At 45.8% G+C, this 20475-nt stretch overlaps 1 protein-coding gene across 2 annotated transcripts in view; it reads right to left on the bottom strand.

Annotated features, from left to right (window-relative positions):
• LOC126483607 (dystroglycan 1) overlaps positions 1-20475 on the bottom strand; it is a 290424-nt gene that overhangs the window by 147718 nt on the left and 122231 nt on the right. Inside the window, exon 1 of one of the 2 annotated variants that reach the window (XM_050106643.1) lies at positions 1405-1424. The exons of the other annotated variant lie outside the window; for it this stretch is intronic. Coding sequence (XP_049962600.1) covers positions 1405-1406 — 2 coding nt within the window. The 5' untranslated portion in view covers positions 1407-1424. Of the gene's footprint in view, positions 1-1404; positions 1425-20475 lie in introns of those variants that run through there. 2 annotated transcript variants of the gene reach the window in all.

Below are 20475 nucleotides of genomic sequence, written 5' to 3'. Positions count from 1 at the left end.
TCTGTTAGGAGTTTCGGGACCCAACGGGAGAACAGTTTCCTATTCCTAAACTTTAGGTGTTCAGGAACAATGTTATAAAGCACTGATCTCGACACGCCAGGAAATTCGTTTGAGAGACCTGTTATTGTGAAGCGCCCGTTCTCACGAATCTTCGCTTCAACTGAAGCTACCAAATCGTCTGTAATCAAAGTAGGGCGACCGGAGCGGTCCTCTCTGAATTCTCGTACCCATTAACGCACTTTGCTTTCACTCATAACAGTATCACCGTACACTTCCCAAATCTGACGATGAATTTCTGCAGCAGACAGGTTCCTGACAAAAACCGTATCACTGACCGAACCTCACACGCGGTAGGCGAGTTGATAGTCTTAAACATTTTGAAAGTACAGAACAGAACCGTACAGGTTAGCTACAGAGCTGAAACTGAGTACAGTTGTTCCTGAGGCATGCCGGTACACGACGCGCGCACTCGTCGCGGTATCCGCGTGAACCAGTAGTGTCTACAACAAAACGGACCTTACTTAAAAAACACACCTCGTATATACTTAATGCATAAAATCCAAAGTACTATAACGCTTTTTTTTTCTAGATTTTGAAGATGATGCAGTGTTGTTACTATCCGAGGCCTGGACACAAACCCTGTAGAACTACCAGTAGTAATAGCAAATTAAGCCTTGAATTAATAAATATCTGTGTACTCGGAGATTGAAGGACGATAGCACCCATGGTTGTTACCGTAAAAGTCATACACGGAATAAATAGCTTGTCAGTTTCACTAAAAAAAGTGGGGCTTTCAACAGCGTATTAGAAATACCCCATATCAGTTTTGCGTTCGGACAGGTAGGACTCGTCACATCAATTCATTTTAACACGTCTCCAAATTCGAAATACGAATCACACGCTGAAGTGGTTTAAACACGCATCAATAAAATTTTGTCGTATTTCTACAGCAGCTGCTAGCGAAGTAACGATCTGCGATGTACAGGAAATCTCACCCAAAAGTCGCCAGGTACATTTTCTCCAACTGCAACATATGACTATTTCACGTTACAATATTTTAAATGAACTGAATCCATTCCAGTGAGGACACGTACTCTTTGGCGGCTGTCCTCCGTTAGTGTCCTGTTCCAGAGGTCGGGGCGCACACAGCGGCGGCGCCAGTTTACTTACATCGCTCTTTCTGTAATTTTTTTTTTAATACGGTTGTAGGTGTAAATCTCTCCCTTCCCCCCTACTTCCCACTCCCCATATTGTCTTCTCAGCTGCATCTACATTAAACAGTATTCCCAAGTAGACAGATGGCTTGGCTATTAAAGTAAATTAATACGGTCACTATAAGCGGACCGTTACCGAGTGTTGAGGTCATCACACAGTACGAGGTAGTAACTGACAGTAGGTACTTACATTACAGGTATGACGGTAGTAGTTGCAGCAGGTGCGGCCAGTGGCGGCTCACCTGTAACAGAAGACCGGTCGATCGTGAGACGATGCGCTGCTTGAGGAACGCTAGGCTGTACTGCGCTGGAGCCTGTCAGGGGGGACACACAGGACCAGGGAGAGTCCCCCTGGCCGTGCCGTCTCTTCCTGTGAGTCAGCGCCCGCGGCCTACTCTCCATGCCCCACACACCTCGCGCCTCAGGTGTCTGTGTTTCCTCCCGCCCTGACCACAGCCGCCCTCTCTGGGATTCCGCCCCCCGCGTCAAACAACGAACGGATTTCCGCCCTTCTCAACAGGTGCTTTTCAATGATTCATTTTGGCCAACTGGCACATGTCGAGCATGCTAGCAAAGTAGCGAACTGCGACGAAGAGGGCGTCCGTAAGGATCGTCAGGTTCATTTTCTTTGGGTGTTTCGGCAGGTAATTGAATTTCGTTTTGAAATGTGTCGCTCGAGTCAGCTCAGAGAAATACGACTCGTCATATCTTTCATGCGGTGCCCTGTGCAGGCGGAAAACGTCGCTTTGTTTCCTGTTACGAACGAAACGAATTTTAACGCGGAATTTTACTTGTCCGTTCGACATACAGGGTGAAAAGTATTTAAACCGACAAACTCTGGGAGGTTGTAGTAGCCATCAAAACAAATACTTTTTGCTAATTTCATTTTTTCCTATGAGGAGTATTTCAACCGGTAGAGGAAGATTTCTCTGGCGGCAAACTAATTAAAACAACAAACACTTTTCCATATTTTTTATGACCGAGAGACAACACATTAACGCAACCCAATTTCAATTACAGTAAATTTTCAAAAATTCCTCCACTGACACGTAAACAAAGGTTACACCGTCGGATCATGTTCTGTCTGACACGGGCAAAAACCCCAGGAGTATCCTGAATTGTTCCTGCTGCTGCTACTATCCGGGCAACCGGATCCTCTTCTGATGCAACAGGAGTTGCGTAAACAAGGTTGCGCATCTCTCCCCACACAAAAAAGTCCAGAGGGGACATATCTGGGGATCGAGCAACCCGTTGTACAGGACCACCTCTGCCAATCCACGTTTCTGGGAACCGTCGGTCCAGGAATCGACGCACACGACGACTGAAATGTGCCGGCGCCCCGTCATGTTGTAACCACATGCGTTGTCTTGTAGGGAGCGGGACGTCTTCCAGCAATTCTGGCAATGCTCTGGCGAGAAAATTGTAATAGTGCCTGCCATTCAATGGCCTAGGTAGCAGATACGGTCCATGTAAACAGTCTCCAACAACACCGACCCACACATTAACGAAGAACCGCACTTGATGGGAGCTAGAAACTGTGGCATGTGGGTTATCTTCACACCAAACATGCAAATTGTGCCCGCATCTCGTGGTCGTGCGGTAGCGTTCTCGCTTCCCACGCCCGGGTTCCCGGGTTCGATTCCCGGCGGGGTCAGGGATTTTCTCTGCCTCGTGCTGGCTGGGTGTTGTGTGCTGTCCTTAGGTTAGTTAGTTTTAAGTAGTTCTAAGTTCTAGGGGACTGATGACCATAGATGTTAAGTCACATAGTGCTCAGAGACATTTGAACCATTTTTTTGCAAATTGTGCATGTTGAAGACTCCATCACGCCCAAACGTTGCTTCATCGGTAAACAACACAGAGGATGCATTTCACACTGTTCCAGGTACCATTGCGAAAACTGTGCTCTGGGTGGATAATCAACTGGTTCCAGGTTGAAATGGACGTAGCAATTGCTCTCGAAGGACTGTTCTTACATTCATCTGATTCGTCCCCATGTTACGTGCAGTTGCACGAGTGCTGATTGAAGGATCCCGCTCCACATGCTGCAAGACAGCTTCCTCAAACTGCAGCGTTCTTACCGTGCGACGGCGTCCCTGTCCAGGTAATTTGCTAAATGACCCGGTCTCATGCAGACGTTGGTACATAGCATCAAAGGTGCGGGTACGGCGATTAGGATATCGTTGTTGATAAATCCGCTGTGCAGCTCGACCGTTGTGGTGCGATACATAGTACGCACCAACCATATCAGTGTACTCACTACAGGTGTATCGCTCCAGTAGTAAACAGATACAATTCACTACTACACTGGTGGACAGCAGTTGCCTGCAACTGAAGAGCGTAATACGGCCTCCACCAGTTTAAATAATCCTCATAGGAAAAAATGACATCAGAGAAAAATATTTGTTTTGATATCCGCTAGAGAAAGCTTTTGACAATGTTGACTGGAATACTCTCTTTCAAATTCTAAAGGTGGCAGGGTAAAATACAGGGAGCGAAAGGCTATTTACAATTTATACAGAAACCAGATGGCAGTTATAAGAGTCGAGGGACATGAAAGGGAAGCAGTGGTTGGGAAGGGAGTAAGACAGGGTTGTAGCCTCTCCCCGATGTTATTCAATCTGTATATTGAGCAAGCAGTAAAGGAAACAAAAGAAAAATTCGGAGTAGGTATTAAAATCCATGGAGAAGAAATAAAAACTTTGAGGTTCGCTGATGACATTGTAATTCTGTCAGAGACAGCAAAGGAGTTGGAAGAGCAGTTGAATGGAATGGACAGTGTCTTGAAAGGAGGATATAAGATGAACATCAACAAAAGCAAAACGAAGATAATGGAATGTAGTCGAATTAAGTCGGGTGATGCTGAGGGAATTAGATTAGGAAATGAGACACTTAAAGTAGTAAAGGAGTTTTGCTATTTGGGGAGCAAAATAACTGATGATGGTCGAAGTAGAGAGGGTATAAAATGTAGACTGGCAATGGCAAGGAAAGCTTTTCTGAAGAAGAAAAATTTGTTAACATCGAGTATAGATTTAACTGTCAGGAAGTCATTTCTGAAATCATTTGTATGGAGTGTAGCCATGTATGGAAGTGAAACATGGACGATAAATAGTTTGGACAAGAAGAGAATAGAAGCTCTCGAAATGTGGTGCTACAGAAGAATGCTGAAGATTAGATGGGTAGATCACATAGCTAATGAGGAAGTATTGAATAGGATTGGGGAGAAGAGAAGTTTGTGGCACAACTTGACCAGAAGACGGGATCGGTTGGTAGGACATGTTCTGAGGCATCAAGGGATCACCAATTTAGTATTGGAGGGCAGCGTGGAGGGTAAAAATCGTAGAGGGAGACCAAGAGATGAATACACTAAGCAGATTCAGAAGGATGTAGGTTGCAGTAGGTACTGGGAGACGAAGAAGCTTGCACAGGATAGAGTAGCATGGAGAGCTGCATCAAACCAGTCTCAGGACTGAAGACTACAACAACAACAACAACAACAACATCCTCTACATCCTCCCAGAGTTTGTCGGTTTGAATACTTTTCACCCTGTAGAGGCCCCGAATTAATATGGGCGACATTAGTTTTATTTTCATCGATATGAACAGGGTGGAGTAAACAAAAGTGGCCCGGACTAGTGGATACAGTTGGACGTGAATTTGTGCAGCATTAACGGAGGAGGAAAAGACCTACGGCTACTTCCATCAGGTTGCAGCAACTGCTCATACAGCCGGCCGAACCTTCGAGCACTTTCACACGGTCTTCGCACTTTACAGGGTTGTTGGCAGAAGTCAGTACGGTCGCAGCCCTAGCTGGCCACGCACGTCACTTGATCTGTCAGCTGGCCGTTGTGGCCGAGCGGTTCTAAGCGATTCACTCCGGAACCGCGCTGCTGCTACGGTCGCAGGTTCGAATCCTGCCTCGGACATGGTTGTGTGTGATGTCGTTAGGTTAGTTATGTTTAAGTAGTTCTAAGTTCTAGAGGACTGACGACCTCAGATGTTAAGTCCCATAGTGCTTAGAGCCATATAAACCATTTGATCTGTCAATGTACGATTACTTCGTGTATGCGATCCTCAAGTCTAAGGTGTATCGCAACAACCCAAGTAGTCTTCAAGAAATGCAGCAGGACATTTCGGATGAGACTGCAGCAATTCCAGTAGGCCACCTTCGCTCAGCCTTCAGCAACTTGCTGACCAGGGCCCCAAAGTGCCGAGAGATGAATGGTGCGCACTTTTAACGTCTTTTGCAATCAGGTTACTACTGTATATCCATTCCTCTGCTGTGTTTCTCTGTAGCCTGGAGCGCTGTTCTCTGGGTCATTTTTTTGCCCCAGCCTTTGTTAACAGGAACATTAAAGAACTGATCAGCGGCTGCTGCAGTGTAGGTTATCATTCGTGTTTCGCTGCCCCTATTAATATATACCGGCAAAACGAATATCGGAACAGACTAATTTGGCACTGCTCTATGAATAAACACGTAAAATTCCGCTTTAAAAATAATTTTGTTCGTTACAGGAAACAAACCAACGTATTGCGTCGACAATGAGCGTCGCATGAAAGACCTGACGAGGATTATTTGTTTGTGCTGACTTCGGCTACACATGGCAAAAACGAGATTGAAAATATCTGCCCAAGCACCAAAGAAAATGATCCTGAGGAGTCTTGGGTATACCGAAGGCAGAGGCGCGGAATGGGATGTTTCGCAATCATAAACTAGGTGTTAAATTTATGAGTACATCAATAAATATTGTAGTACGACCAAACAAGAATTATTGGAGTGGCCATAACATTTTCCTGGCGCTAATCATCATTCATGCTATAAATTTATGCTCGCAATTGCCTGAAATGTATTAAAACTGCTTAGTCACTGACAGATACAGCAAAGCACTTTGAGTTGAAGGAAACGTGTAATGTCGCGTTGGTCGAGATCCAATGACTGTTAACAGAATATGGAATCGGTGGGTTCAGGAGGGTAATACGGAACGCCGTGCTGGATCCCAACGGCCTCGTATCACTAGCAGTCGAGATGACAGGCGTCTTATCCGCATAGTTGTTACGGCATGTGCAGCCACGTCTCGATCCCTGAGTCAACAGATGCGGACGTTTGCAAGACAACAACCATCTGCACGAACAGTTCGACGACGTTTGCAGCAGCGTGGACTATCAGCTCGGAGACGATGGCTGCGGTTACCCTTGACGCTGCATCACGGACATGAACGCCTGCAATGGTGTACTCAAGGACGGACCTGGGTTCACGAATGGCAAAACGTCATTTTTTCGGACGAATCCAGGTTCTGTTTATAGCATCATGATGGTCGCACCCGTGTTTGGCGACATTGCGGTGAACGCACATTGGAAGCGTGTATTAGTCATCGTCATACTGTCAAACCCTGGTAGCTGAGTAATACCGGCATGGTAGCTCAGCGTGTTCGGACAGAGGGTTACGTACCCTCTGCAATAAAAAAACTGAGTTAATCGATCATCAACGAACTTAATCGGATGTCTTACGACGTCCGCCCCGAGTAGATACAACGAACAAACGCGGGAAAAAAAAAAGAAAGAAAGAAAAGTCAGCGCGATAGAATGTCAATCCTAAGGGTCCGGGTTCGATTCCCGGCTGGGTCGGAGATTTTCTCCGCTCAGGGACTTAGTGTTGTGTTGTCCTAATCATCATCATTTCATCCCCATCGACAGACAAGTCGCCGAAGTGGCGTCAAATCGAAAGAGTTGCACCTGGCGAACGATCTACCCGACGCGAGGCCCTAGTCACACGACATTTTTATTTATCGCCATACTGGCGTATCACCCAGTGTGATAGTATGGGGTGCCATTGATTACACGTCTCGGTCACCTGTCGTTCGCACTGACGGCACTTTGAACAGTGGACGTTACATTTCAGATGTGTTACTACCCGTGGCTCCATCCTTCATTCGATCCCTGCGAAACCCTACATTTCAGCAGGATAATGCACGACCGCATGTTGCAGGTCCTGTAAGAGCCTTTCTGGATACAGAAAATGTTCGACTGCTGCCCTGGCCAGCACATTCTCCAGATCTCTCACCAATTGAAAACATGTGGTCAATGGTGGCCGAGCAACTGGCTCGTCACAATACGCCAGTCACTACTCTTGATGAACTGTGGTATCGTCTTGAAGCTGCCTGTACACGCCATCCAAGCTCTGTTTGACTCAAAGCCCAGGCGTGTCAAGGCCGTTATTACGGCCAAAGGTGCTGGTTGTGGGTACTGATTTCTCAGGAACTATGCACCCAAATTGCGTACAAATGTAATCACATATCAGTTCTAGTATAATATATTTGTCCAACGAATACCCGTTTATCATCTGCATTTCTTCTTGGTGTCGTAATTTTAATGGCCAGTAGTGTATGAGTCGTATTGTGTGCATACTGGGCCAACGCAACTGTTGATTTTTCCCCTTTTTAGTAAGTGTCACACCACAAGTTATTTCGAAATTAAATCCACTTTGAACGGTGTTCCGAATGCCAGTGTGGCTGTATGTGAAAACTTGCAGTTTTCCTAATTGTTTGACAAAACGGGCCTCAGACTGTCGAATACCTTGTTCTTTCTGTACATCTCTGGCTGTCATAAAAGCAGTGATACGTCCACGGGACCTACTGTGTTTTTTCTTGAGGCGTGCTACGAAAGCTGCAGAACATTTAAACTTTGTGTGCCCCATTTCCTTTCTTTTCGGCATTACCCAAATTTTCAGGTGCTAGTAATGGCCACATTTTCCTTCATTCCTTGCTATGTCAAGTTGAGACAGCATGAGTTGTTTTATCTCCAGTTCTCGATTAATTTTTTTGGGGAAAACGATGTTCATTACGTCTTTTCTTCTCCATATAGTTAAATATTACTTTGATGTTCAATGCTCTTCCTATTGAATGGCGTCTCGTCAGTAACGGGCTATAGGTCGCAACTTTACGTGGTAGTCATCATGAATACACTGAAAACGTTCTTCCAAAAATTTTGTTAATAAATCAATAGTGGATTTGTTTTCTGGTGAACGTTCATAGTCACCAGAACTGTTAGCTTCTGTTTGAGGAGTACTCTTTACATCACTGTCACTAGGACTACAAACTTTAACACTATTAATCGTTATTATCTATAATGTCGTTTTATTCATCCACTATTCTATGTAACATAACTTCAATTGAGCTGTCAAAAGAATATTCATGTTTCTAAATAATCAGAGCCACCAAACCAGAAGTGTCATAATGTCCTACACCATCCTCCGTTGGATAACGCCTTCTTACCTTATATGCCACAATACTTGAAACATTCCTAACGTTAACTATTCCGCTCATTTTTACTGTACATGTATGACAGTACTGACACATGTACACTGAACACTTCACCTATCTGCTGAGATAAATGGTTTACTGACGTGTCAACCCCCCCCCCCCTCCCCCTCCATCAAGACTGTAAGCGCTGCTATGTGCAAACCAAGAGCAAAACAATCACACGCCATCATGGGCGTAGTTAGAAGTGTGGAATCGGTCTGTGCATAAACGTTTAAAAACAAATTCCTTTTTGTACCCAGACATGTCCCTTTTAAGTATCGAAGACTTGGTCGATTTGTCTAGCGATAATAAACTGTACACACAAACCTTCTTCTTGATCAGTATATTTATTACTGAAAACCGTATCAAAATCCCTAAAGTAGTTGATGAGCTTAGCTTTCACATACGGCCAGAGAAACACAGCGAGGACTTTAAATTATTTATACACACATCAAAAAAAGTTTTACATCACCTCGGCTCCGAGAGTTCCGGAACACATACAGAAAACTGGAATATAGATCAACATAAACATCATTTCTGCGCTATTTATTGCTCAAGAAAACCACACATTGCATGTTGTACCACCACACAGCGAGACCTTCAGAGGTGGTGGTCCACATTGCTGTACACACCGATACCTGTAATACCTAATAGCACGACCTCTTGCATTGATGCATGCGTGTATTCGTCGTGGCATACTATCCGCAAGTTCATCAAGGCACTGTTGGTCCAGACTACCCCACACTCAACGGCGATTCGGCGTAGATTCCTCAGAGTGGTTGGTGGGTCACGTCGTCCATGAACAGCCCTGTTCAATGTATCCCAGGCATGTTCGATAGGGTTTATGTCTGGAGAACATGCTGGCCACTGTAGTCCAGCCATGTCGTTATCCTGAATGAAGTCAATCACAAGATGTGCACGATGGGGGTGCGAACTGTCGTCCATCAAGACGAATGTCTCTCCAATATGTTGCCGATATGGTTGCACTATCGGTCGGAGGATGGCATTCACGTACCATACAGTCGTTACGGCGCCTTCAATGACCACCAGCGACGCACGTCGGCTCCACATAATGCCATCCCAAAACAGCAGGGAACCTCTACCTTGCTTCACTCCCTGGACAGTGCGTCTAAGGCGTTCAGCCTGACCAGGTTGCCTCCAAACATGTCTCCGACGGTTGTCTGGTTAAAGGCATGTGCGACACTCATCGGTGAAGAGAACGTGATGCCAACCCTGAGCGGTCCATTCGGCATGTTGTTGGGCCCATCTGCACCGCGCTGCATGGTGTCGTTGTTGCAAAGATGGACCTCGCCATGAACATTGGGAGTGAAGTTGCGCATCAGGCAGCCTATTGCGCACAGTTTGAGTCGTATCACGACGCCCTGTGGCTGTACAAAAGCATTATTCAACATAGTGGCGTAGCTGTCAGGGTTTCCCCGAGCCATAATCCGTGGGTAGCGGTCATCCACTGCAGTAGTAGCCCTTAGGAGGCCTGAGCGAGGCATGTCATCGACAGTTTCTGTCTCTCTGAATTCATCGACAGTTTCTGTCTCTCTGAATCTCCTCCATGTCCGAACAACATCGCTTTGGTTCGCTCCGAGATGCCTGGACACTTCCCTTGTTGAGAGCTCTTCCGGGCACAAAGCAACAATGCGGACGCGATCGAATCGCGGTATTGACCATCTAGGCATGGTTGAACTACAGACAACGCTGACCGTGTACCTCCTTTCTGGTGGAATGACTGGAACTGATCGGCTGTCTGACCCCCTCCGTCTAATAGGCGCTGCTCATGCATGGTTGTTTACATCTTTGGGCGGGTTTAGTTACATCTCTGAACAGTCAAAGGGACTGTGTCTGTGATACAACATCCACAGTCAACGTCTATTTTCAGGAGATCTGAGAACCGGGGTGATGCAGAACTTTTTTTGATGTGTGTATGAATTGTTTTGAACCATCGTTTCGGCTACTGACATCTTAGATCAAAACTAAGAAGTTACAACATTCAATGTCAGTTATGAAAACCTGTATCTGTGCGGGGCGTCAACGTCAATCATAGAACTCCGACCGCGAACTCGCCAGCAGACTGCCACCAGCACTGGAGGATAAACCTTCGAGCTCGACCTGGCAAAACGTCAGAAAGTCATTAAACAACCGTCGGTCGAAGATCCCGTGACAGAAACCGACAGGCAATAAGACATGAAGTGATAGAAGAATGCCTTTACAATTTTATATTCTGCAAGTACTTACCTCGACACACAATAACTTCAAAAATTTGCAGTCAACTGGATAACAGGATTTTCGGCTGAAGCTTTCAGGCTACCAAATGTTTGGTTTTGCTCTCAATATTGACCACGGCACGCAACTCGTGCTTCTTTGACAAGCTCTGCACACAGCAGTCTGCAAACTCAGACATCTAGCAAAGTGCAGAGGCGAATACGACCGTCTGTCGAAGATGCTGTTGAAAGCGAGTACGGTTATGTTGTGAATGATAGGAGTCTCTGCAGTTACTCTAGTCTGCCCACAACCCGTTGCCTCACAGAATCCATCAATGCAAAACCAAAAAAACTGACGGCAGGGGATGTGGAGGGCCTTTGTTATTTGGTACAAAACTGTAAACAAACAGATTCAAATAGCCCTGTGTGGACCACTCAAATGAACACCAAACTTGAGTTGATGTATGTGCTTTCTTCTCACAGAGGTGTACAATTACAAAACAATGCGCCGGATGGTACAGTTTCTTAGCGAAAAACGCACTTCTTTGCGAAATTTATAGTGGTTCTACGAGTGGAGTTTCTGACTCAGGCAGTGTGATGAGTCAGGAGTGCGATCCGCCTAGTACAACAATGCTAGTAAAGCATTCAGGAAGCTCGACCCAGATTGTGCATGACACTGCAGGGCTGACGTCACACACTCGCAAACACCGAGTCAATACTGGGTCTGTAACTTACTAACTACACCAGTAAATGGGTCTGAAATAGCATGGGTAGGGGCGGAGCTGAAAAGGGCACACATCACGCTGTTGGAACCTGAAATGTATGCTCAATTATGGACAACCATCAGCTGTATAATGCAATGACAACGAAAATTTGTGCAGGACCGGGACTCGAACCCGAATCCGAATTTTCCGGTTTCTCACTTGTCCTCCTAAACAACACATGCACTCTGTATTTCAAATCTATGTAAACAGCAGTCCCACTGCGTTCAATTCCTGAGATGGGATACATAGATAACGAACGACCTCGCAGCTTTTGCTTTCATGTATTTTCTTGAAGAGCTGCACAAATTACGAAGTAGTATGCCATTAAACCTAAGCTCCAGTGCGAGAGAACCTATACTTCAAAACGTGATACCGAGAGGAGGTTTGAAGTTTTCTAGAGTAAAGACAGATCGCTAATTCAGAAGATACCACAGTTCATCACTGCTATTTGTAACAAGACAGTGGCCGAGTAGTTGCTGAATGACTCTAAAATACACAACTTTCATAAAATACAAGCAAGCCAAAGAAACGTATTTTTGAAAAAGCATGATCTGCACAAGAAGAAATGCATATGATAAACGGGTATTCATTGGACAAATATATTATACTAGAACTGACATGTAACTACATTTTCACGCATTTTGGGTGCATAGATCCTGAGAAATCAATACCCAGAACAACCACCTCTGGCCGTAATAACGGCCTTAATACGCCTGGCCATTGATTCAAACAGAGCTTGTATGGCGTGTACAGGTACAGCTGCCCATGCAGCTTCAACACGATACCACAGTTCATCAAGAGTAGTGACTGGCGTATTGTGACGAGCCAGTTGCTCGGCCACCGTTGACCAGACGTTTTCAGTTGGTGAGAGATCTGGAGAACGTGCTGGCCAGGACAGCTGTTGAACATTTTCTGTATCCTGAAAGGCCCGTACAGGACCTGCAACATGCGGTCGTGCATTATCCTACTGGAATGTAGGGTTTCGCAGGGATCGAATGAAGGGTAGATCCACGAGCCGTAACACATCTGAAATGTAACGTCCACTGTTCAAAGTACCGTCAATGTGAACAAGAGGTGACCGAGACATGTAACCAATGGCACCTCATACCATCACGCCGGGTGATACGCCAGTATGGCGATGACGAATACACGCTTCCAATGTGCGTTCACCGCAATGTCGCCAAACACGGATGCGACCATCATGATGCTGTAAACAGAACCTGGATTCATCCGAAAAAATGACGTTTTGCCATTCGTGCACCCAGGTTCGTCGTTGAGGACACCATCGTAGGCGCTCCTGTCTGTGATGCAGCGTCATGGGTAACCGCAGCCATGGTCTCCGAGCTTATAGCCTATGCTGCTGCAAACGTCGTCAAACTGTTCGTGCAGATAGTTGTTGTCTTGCAAACGTCCCCATCTGTTGACTCAGGGATCGAGACGCTGCTGCACGACCCATGTGGATAAGATGCTTGTCATCTCGACTGCTAGTGATACGAGGCCGTTGGGATCCAACACGGCGTTCCGTATTACCCTCCTGAACCCACCGATTCCATATGCTGCTATCAGTCATTGGATCTCGACTAACGCGATCAGCAATGTCACTATACGATAAACAGCAATCGCGATAGGTTACAATCCGACCCTTATCAAAGTCCGAAACGTGTTGCTACGCATTTCTCCTCGTTACACGAGGCATCACAACAACGTTTCACCAGGCAACGCCGGTCAACTGCTGTTTGTGTATGAGAAATCGGTTGTAAACTTTCCCTACGTCAGTACGTTGTAGTGGTCGCCACTGGCGCCAACCTTGTGTGAATGCTCTGAAAAGCTAATCATTTGCATATCACAGCATCTTCTTCCTGTCGGTTAAATTTCGCGTCTGTAGCACGTCATCGTCGTGGTGTAGCAATTTTAATGGCCAGTAGTGTAGAACCAATGATCCTCAGGTACACATGTAACTGGTAGTTTTTATTGAAATAATTTATTGCACAAAACACGTGTTTTCAAAAATATTTAGATGCTGCAAATCATCGCCTTCTTATCGATAAACGCTTGGAAAGAAGGAGAGGGAAACAGGTGAGGAAAATAGTGGGAATGGGACGAGACCATTAGGAATTGGGGAAGAGGGCCGAAGAGCTCGGGGGCAAAGATGGAAAGGCGAAGGTGTGGGGGAACGAATGGATAAAGAGGGAGATGTAAGGGAAGAACAGGTAAAGAGGAAGCGGTGGGGCTAGTGGAAGAAGGAATTCAGGGGAAAGGGTAGGGGGAGTAAAGAGGGAATGGTGCGGGCGAAGAAGTAGGGGAAGGGAAGATTGGAAGTGCGTAGTTGGAGAAGTCAGATGGAGAGACGGAAGAGAATGGCAACTAATGGATGGAGAGAGACAAAAAATGGAAAAAAAGTTATAAGGCGGTTTGACGTGGCCGTTTTAATGTGTGTGTATATCGGGGGAGGGAGGAGGGGAGGCGGTGCCTGTACTACGACACTGCCAACGTCACTAAGCAGTTGTCGTAGCCATTACCGCATGCTACATATACTCTTCTGTGTTCGCGGCCGACTGCCGCCTCATAGTGTCCGCACTGTAAAAGAATTAGGAGCTCCTGGAGACAGGTGTTTAGTTGACGAATATCATAGGAAAAAAAGTTCAAATGGCTCTAAGCACTATGGGACTTAACATCTGAGGTCATCAGTCCCCTAGACTTAGAAACTAGTTAAATATAACCAAAGGACATCACGCAACGGCCTTGCCGCAGTGGATACACCGTTTCCCGTGAGATCACTGACGTTAAGAACTGTCGGGCGTGGTCGGCACTTGAATGGGTGACCATCCAGGCCACCATGCGCTGTTGCCATTTTTCGGGGTGCACTCAGCCTCGTGATGCCAATTGAGGAGCTACTCGACCGAATAGTAGCGGCTTCGGTCAAGAGTACCATCATTACGACCGGGAGAGCGGTATGCTGAGCCCACGCTCCTCCTATCCGCATCCTCCACTGAGGATGACACGGCGGTCGGATGGTCCCGGTAGGCCACTCGTGTCCTGAAGACGGAGTGCTAAGGACATCACACATATCCGTGCCCGAGGCAGGATTCGAACCTGCGACCGTAGCAGCAGCGCAGTTCCGGACTCAAGCGCTTAGAACCGCACGGCCACAGCGGCCGGGTAATATCACAGCATTGCTGCGTACGAATAGACACTGTGATACTCTTGGAGTGGATATGGAGGACCGAAGGATGATGTAGGAGTGATCGGCTTGACAAGGCTTTCGCTATTAGGGAGAAAGAGGGGGGAGGGGGAGAGAGAGGGGGGAGAGGGGGGGAGAGAGGGGGGAGGGTGATAAGGGGGAGAGAGGGGGGAGGGAGACAGGGGGAGAGAGAGAGAGAGCGAGAGAGAGAGAGGCGGGGGGGGGGAGAGAGAGAGAGAGAGAGAGAGAGAGAGTTGAATGAATAATGACGTTGCCAGTCCGCCAGCTGAGATTATATTCCACGATATTCCAGAGACGGGACGAGGCAGCAGGCGCAGTGAGCGACATGCATATTACGCGGCGTCACTGCAGTGGTTCTGCTCGCTGCTCTCTGCGGACCTGCCGCAACCCCGCAGTGCAGCGGGGCGCGGAGAATAAATAGTGGGGCGAGAGGCGGCCCTCTCCTACCGTAAGTAGCAGGCGTCTCGTGAAAGTTGCACGAGGACGCGCGGGCATTACTCCATAGCCCTGCGCGGGATTAAGCCCCAGAAGGGTCCCGGCTGTATAACGGGTAGCCGCCAGCCAAGTTAGGGCCCTGAGCTACAAACCAAACACCGGCCACTAAGGACGAGTAACGGCCGAGGGTAAGTCCGCGAAATATGTGCAGCCGTAGCTACCTCCAGCGGCGAGCGCAAGTCTGCGAGAGCCACCCTATATTCCCCCTGCGAGGCAAGCTCCATGATAGACGCTCTGTGTGTGCACGATGTTACCAGCCAAGCGGATGTATAGGAATGTGTCTTTCCTCATTCAGACAGGAACACATATACAGAGTGTAGCAGAAAGATACGACCAGTCTTTCAGTACACATTCCTCACACAGGTGGAGTGCGTCACAGCCAGAATGTTCTACATTCAGAGAGATGACAGCAAAGCAGCAAAGTCTAGTAAATATGGACTCTAAAATGCATACCTGAAGAGCGACGAGCACTTTTTTAGTGGAAGATATGTTTCACAGTAGCGAAGATTGTCAGTACTTCATATAATTATTGAATGAAAATTTAAAACGCTGCCACACCCTAATCTTTAAGAGGTATATACTTACGTTAAAAGTTTAACACAGTAAGACATGTATTAGAGTCAGAAACTGTGTACATCATGACAACTCGCCGCACGCAAATACCCAGACTACAATGACGGAAAAATATCGCGACACCAAGGAGTTGTGCGACATGAACAAAAGTTGGCAGGCGCATTTCTACTACTATTACTGCTGCTGAAAGATTGTGTTTATTCAAATTTCGGGTGACTCCACAAGAGTGGCGCTGGTTGCACCACTATGAGATCGCAAATCAGGTATAAGATTTGCTTTAATTACACACACTAACGGTTGTGAGTGTTAGCTACCTTTGACATTGGACGTGGTGAGTTGATGTTAGAGAAGAATCCCTCTAAGGCGACAAATTTGCCATTATCAACACATCACTGAGTTAAGGTGAGGTAGTGTAATAAGGCTACGAGAAGCTGGGTGTTCCTTTTTAAGACTTGGCAGGAATGCAGCCACTGTAAAGGAATGCTGGCAGCAGAGGTCACGGTCGCAAGAGAACAGGTCTCCGGACGGCCATGTGGCGCGCCGTGTTCGGTGTATGGCTCTAGAGCATCCTACTGCATCTGTAGCAGCAATATGAGCAGCAGTTAGCACCTCAGTAACGTAACGAATTTCCAAAAATCGATTCCTTCAAGGACAGCTCCGAGCCAAACACCCTGTACCGTTCAGTCCACTGACCCCCAACCACCGCCATTTTCTACTTCAGTGGTGTCATTGGAGGGGAGGGTGGAGGTCTGTTGTACTTTTTGATGAAAGCTACTTCCGCCTCGGTGGCAGTGATGGCCGTGAGTTGGTTAGGAGGAGGCCATTTGAGGCCTGCATCGAACTTGTCTGCGTGCTAGACAAACTGGACCTACACCTGGACTTATGGTCTGGGGTGTGGTTTCGTATAATAGCTGGAGCACTCGCGTGGTTATCCCACGCACCATGACTGCACATCTGTGAGTCAGTCTAGTGATTCGATCTGTTACGCTGCCATTAATGAACAGCGTTTCACGGGGTGTTTTTCAACAGGATAACGCTTGTCCACATGGCGCCGTTCCAAGCTGACATGCTCTACAGACTTCGACATGTTGCCTTGGCCTGCTAGATCACAATATATGAAACCAAGCGAGCACGTATGGGACATCATCGGACGACAACTTTAGCGTCATCCACAACATGTATTGACGATTGTTGGATAAGCCTCCGCATGAGCTCGAATCTCTCCACTTTTCTTTCAGGCATTATTGCCTGCACTCTTCCCCAGCGACGACCGTTTCGACACACAGGCCACCACGGTGCTGCGATTTCTGTCATTTATCCTATTACACAGATGAGGCTACATCATCAAACTTCACAGTACCCACTTTTGGGCTGCGAAGAATACCATGGTATGGTGGCAGCGAATCATCAGCACCGGTTCAGCCTCAATGTAAGGCCGGGAATTATTTACGACTGCCTCCTGGGACCAGTCATCCTTCGACAACACCTCACAGGCGAGGCGTATCTGCACTTCTTGCGTCTGATCCGCCTCCCCTGCTGGAAGACGTGCCTTTGGTGGTACGATGGGTAAATGATACTACTACATGTTGGTGCTCCAGCTCACTGCCCTCTTCAGTTTGGAGCTAAAACACTATAATACAAACAGTGAATTCCCATTTGCCTGGTGTGGTCTCATGTGTGCTTTCAGTCGTTGAAACCTACACTGTCCAGGATCTTTTATCTCCACCTTCAAGCAGGCGTACCTCCGCTGAAAAACATTTCTGGCCACACGCCCATATCCTCCTGAGACCTGGCGACAATTGTCATGATTTTTTTGGAAACAGATATTCTGTACCTGTTAAACAGAAGGTAGTGAAATAAGATTCACAAAAATTTTTCTTTTTTTCTTTTAAATTCATGGTTTTCTGAAGTGTCCATTACAATGGACATTGGGTCTTGGAGACATGTAAGTAAACATTAGAAAAGAAGTAAAGTGTCCATTACAATGGACACTGGGTCTTGGAGACGTATAAGTAAACATTAGAAAGAAAGTTGAAAATGTAAAAAAAGTACTTTATTTTTAGTTTATTGAACAAAATACAGTCTTATTATGCAGATATTACTTGAATCACACACTGATTATTAATTTAAAATAATTAATATAAATTTAAAAAGCAAAATAAATGACAAATTTTGACAGTTTTATTTCTGATGATACTCAGAGAAACAGTTTTTCTGTGATGTCAGACAGAGGAAAACTGAACAACCTTTGCACCTTATTTTGGTTTTCTTAGTGCAGCCAGTGTTCTTACACCTCATGCTATTTTTCAACCCTGTCATTTCTGGTAAATGGGTTACAGAAGGTGAAGGTGATTGTGGCGGCAGTAATCTTCGCCTTTTAGGAGTTGACTCCTCATCATCTTCATCAGAATGTTGTTCCTCTTGGCCCCTTAACAAATGCTCAGCAATTCTAATTTTTAAATTTGCAATTCCCAGATCTATGAAGTGAAAAATAGTTTTTACGGTCCACTTTTTGGTTCTGGTGCAGATCCTGTGAAAACTCATCATTCTGTCAATCAGGTCTATGCCACCCATATTTTTATTGTAGCAGCTGATTACTGCTGGATGGGGAACCTGAATGTATCTCCGATCTTTTTTCGACCACCTTTTACATTGATCCATAGGGTTCTTCCCAACCTTCGTTGATGCAGTTATGAGTGGCTTTTGGTCATACCATTTTACAATAGAAATGAGTTTGTCTTTTCTCAGTGTCTGGTCAACAGACCCACGTCCTTGATTTGCAAGAATCTTGTCTGCTGTCAGATGGACTGCTCTGGGTATTCTTAACTTCATGATTGTTCCAGTGGCAGGCAAGTTTTTTTCAGCCAATGATTCCAGTAACGGAACAGAGGTAAAATACCTATCAAAGAACACATGTGTTCCTTCTGGAAGGCTCTGGCAAAACCTGAGGACTGCTGAGGCCCCTATTCCTTGTTTTAATTGTTGACCAATAGCTTCTGGGAATGTTCCTTTACCCTGATAAATCTCAGTCAAGGACTAGTCCTGAAGGAGCAGCCAACACAAAATTTTTAAGCCCTTCCGGATTTGGATTTCCCCTGACAAATTGTTTTATTGCACATGCTCCAGTAAACGGGATCATTTGTTCATCCACTGCCACTTCAGGAGATCGAGGTAAACTGAGGCATGCTCTCTTTACACGTTCTAAAAGTGGCCTTATTTTCCACAACTTATCTTTCCTTCTAGTTTCCTCTGTTACAGCATTATCGTCTGTCACCTTCAAATTACTTCTAATGGTGAAGTATCGGTCTCGAGTCATAATTTCAGTAATGCTAATAACTCTTGTTGTTTTACCCCAGTACATCCTAACTCTAGGGTATCTCAAACAAGACATTAGTATTGTTGCTCCAATAAATACCCGCAATTCTTGGCAGACAGCTTTAAAGACCTTCCAGTCTGCTGTAAATATCTCATATTGGTAAGTTCAGAAGTATCCTTAAAAAAGGCCAAGTCAAAGTATTGCTGAAAGTAGTCCATGATCTGGTTCTCATTATGTTCTGCAACTTCCGTGGGCGAGAAGGTAACCTGGAGTCCCTCAAACCTGAAATTTGGAAACAAAGCATCAAGGAAAGATCGAAAATATCAGGAATAATAGAAAATTGTTTACTAGAAGGTATCTCACTTACCTTTCGCATTTCTCCCAAAACATCCTGCGATTCTGTGAAGAACTCTCGTCATCATCGGAATTATCAGTGCAGCTGCTACTCTGTTCACTTGGGGAAGGAACATTCGATTGTCGCACAGCATCATCTGCCAGATCAAAATCACCATCCTCCTCCTCACTAATCTCAAGACCTGACACGTCTCCATTCAAAAGAAGTTCTAAAATTTCTTCTGAACTGAGCTTTGATGTGTATACTTTAAGAAAATGATTGTTTTAACATAGTGCCTACTTTCCTTACAGGAAATAATGATAGTAGTGCATCACATAATGTCATTGAGCAACAGTCACAATACGAAATGTATTGGAAATTAGCGAAGGTAATCACCACTAATTCCTACGAAATAGTGCTCAGAAATGTGGCCGCAAGTCCCAGCGTCCACTATAGTGGACATTACTGTTTTGCAACAATAACTTATGGAAATACACAGTACTACGAAACCTTATTGCACAGAAAGGTCGTATAAGCACCATTTATAGATACTGTCTACAATAGGTCCTTTTTTTCATCAAATAAGTTTCGAAAAATACACAATAATGACGGGGAACTCACCTGCCATCGTCACACGTCGTAAACAAAGCTGTTACTTGGCGCCAAGTGATCGTAGTGACTGTTTCTCCCACCAGATGGCTGCAGCATACAACCCATTCAAATGTGCTACAGGTATTACAACGGAAAATGCAGAATCTGTGACAGCAGGACAGGAAACTCTATGTCCATTATAATGGACATCAGGTCTCAGGAGGATATGTCTTTTTCTTCTTTTTCTCTCAGCGATCGCTCCCTGCAGTTTGTCCTCACATAGCGAAGTATGTATACAGAGATGCAGAAAATAAGCTCGCCCAAGAAAATATTAGCCACCCCTTACAAGACGACAATGGTCGCTTTGCAGCGATGTAGATGGCGCAGAAGTGAAACCATGTTGCCGTGTGATTCTCCCCCACTGACGTAAATGACGGCAGCGAAGTCGTGTCTAATACCCAATCTGTTGTGTCGGATC

This window comes from Schistocerca serialis, chromosome 6 (assembly GCF_023864345.2).
Source record: "Schistocerca serialis cubense isolate TAMUIC-IGC-003099 chromosome 6, iqSchSeri2.2, whole genome shotgun sequence".
In the NCBI taxonomy this organism is placed as follows: domain Eukaryota; kingdom Metazoa; phylum Arthropoda; class Insecta; order Orthoptera; family Acrididae; genus Schistocerca; species Schistocerca serialis.
The sequence above is the reverse complement of the archived record's forward strand: the minus strand, read 5'-3'. Positions and strand labels throughout refer to the sequence as shown.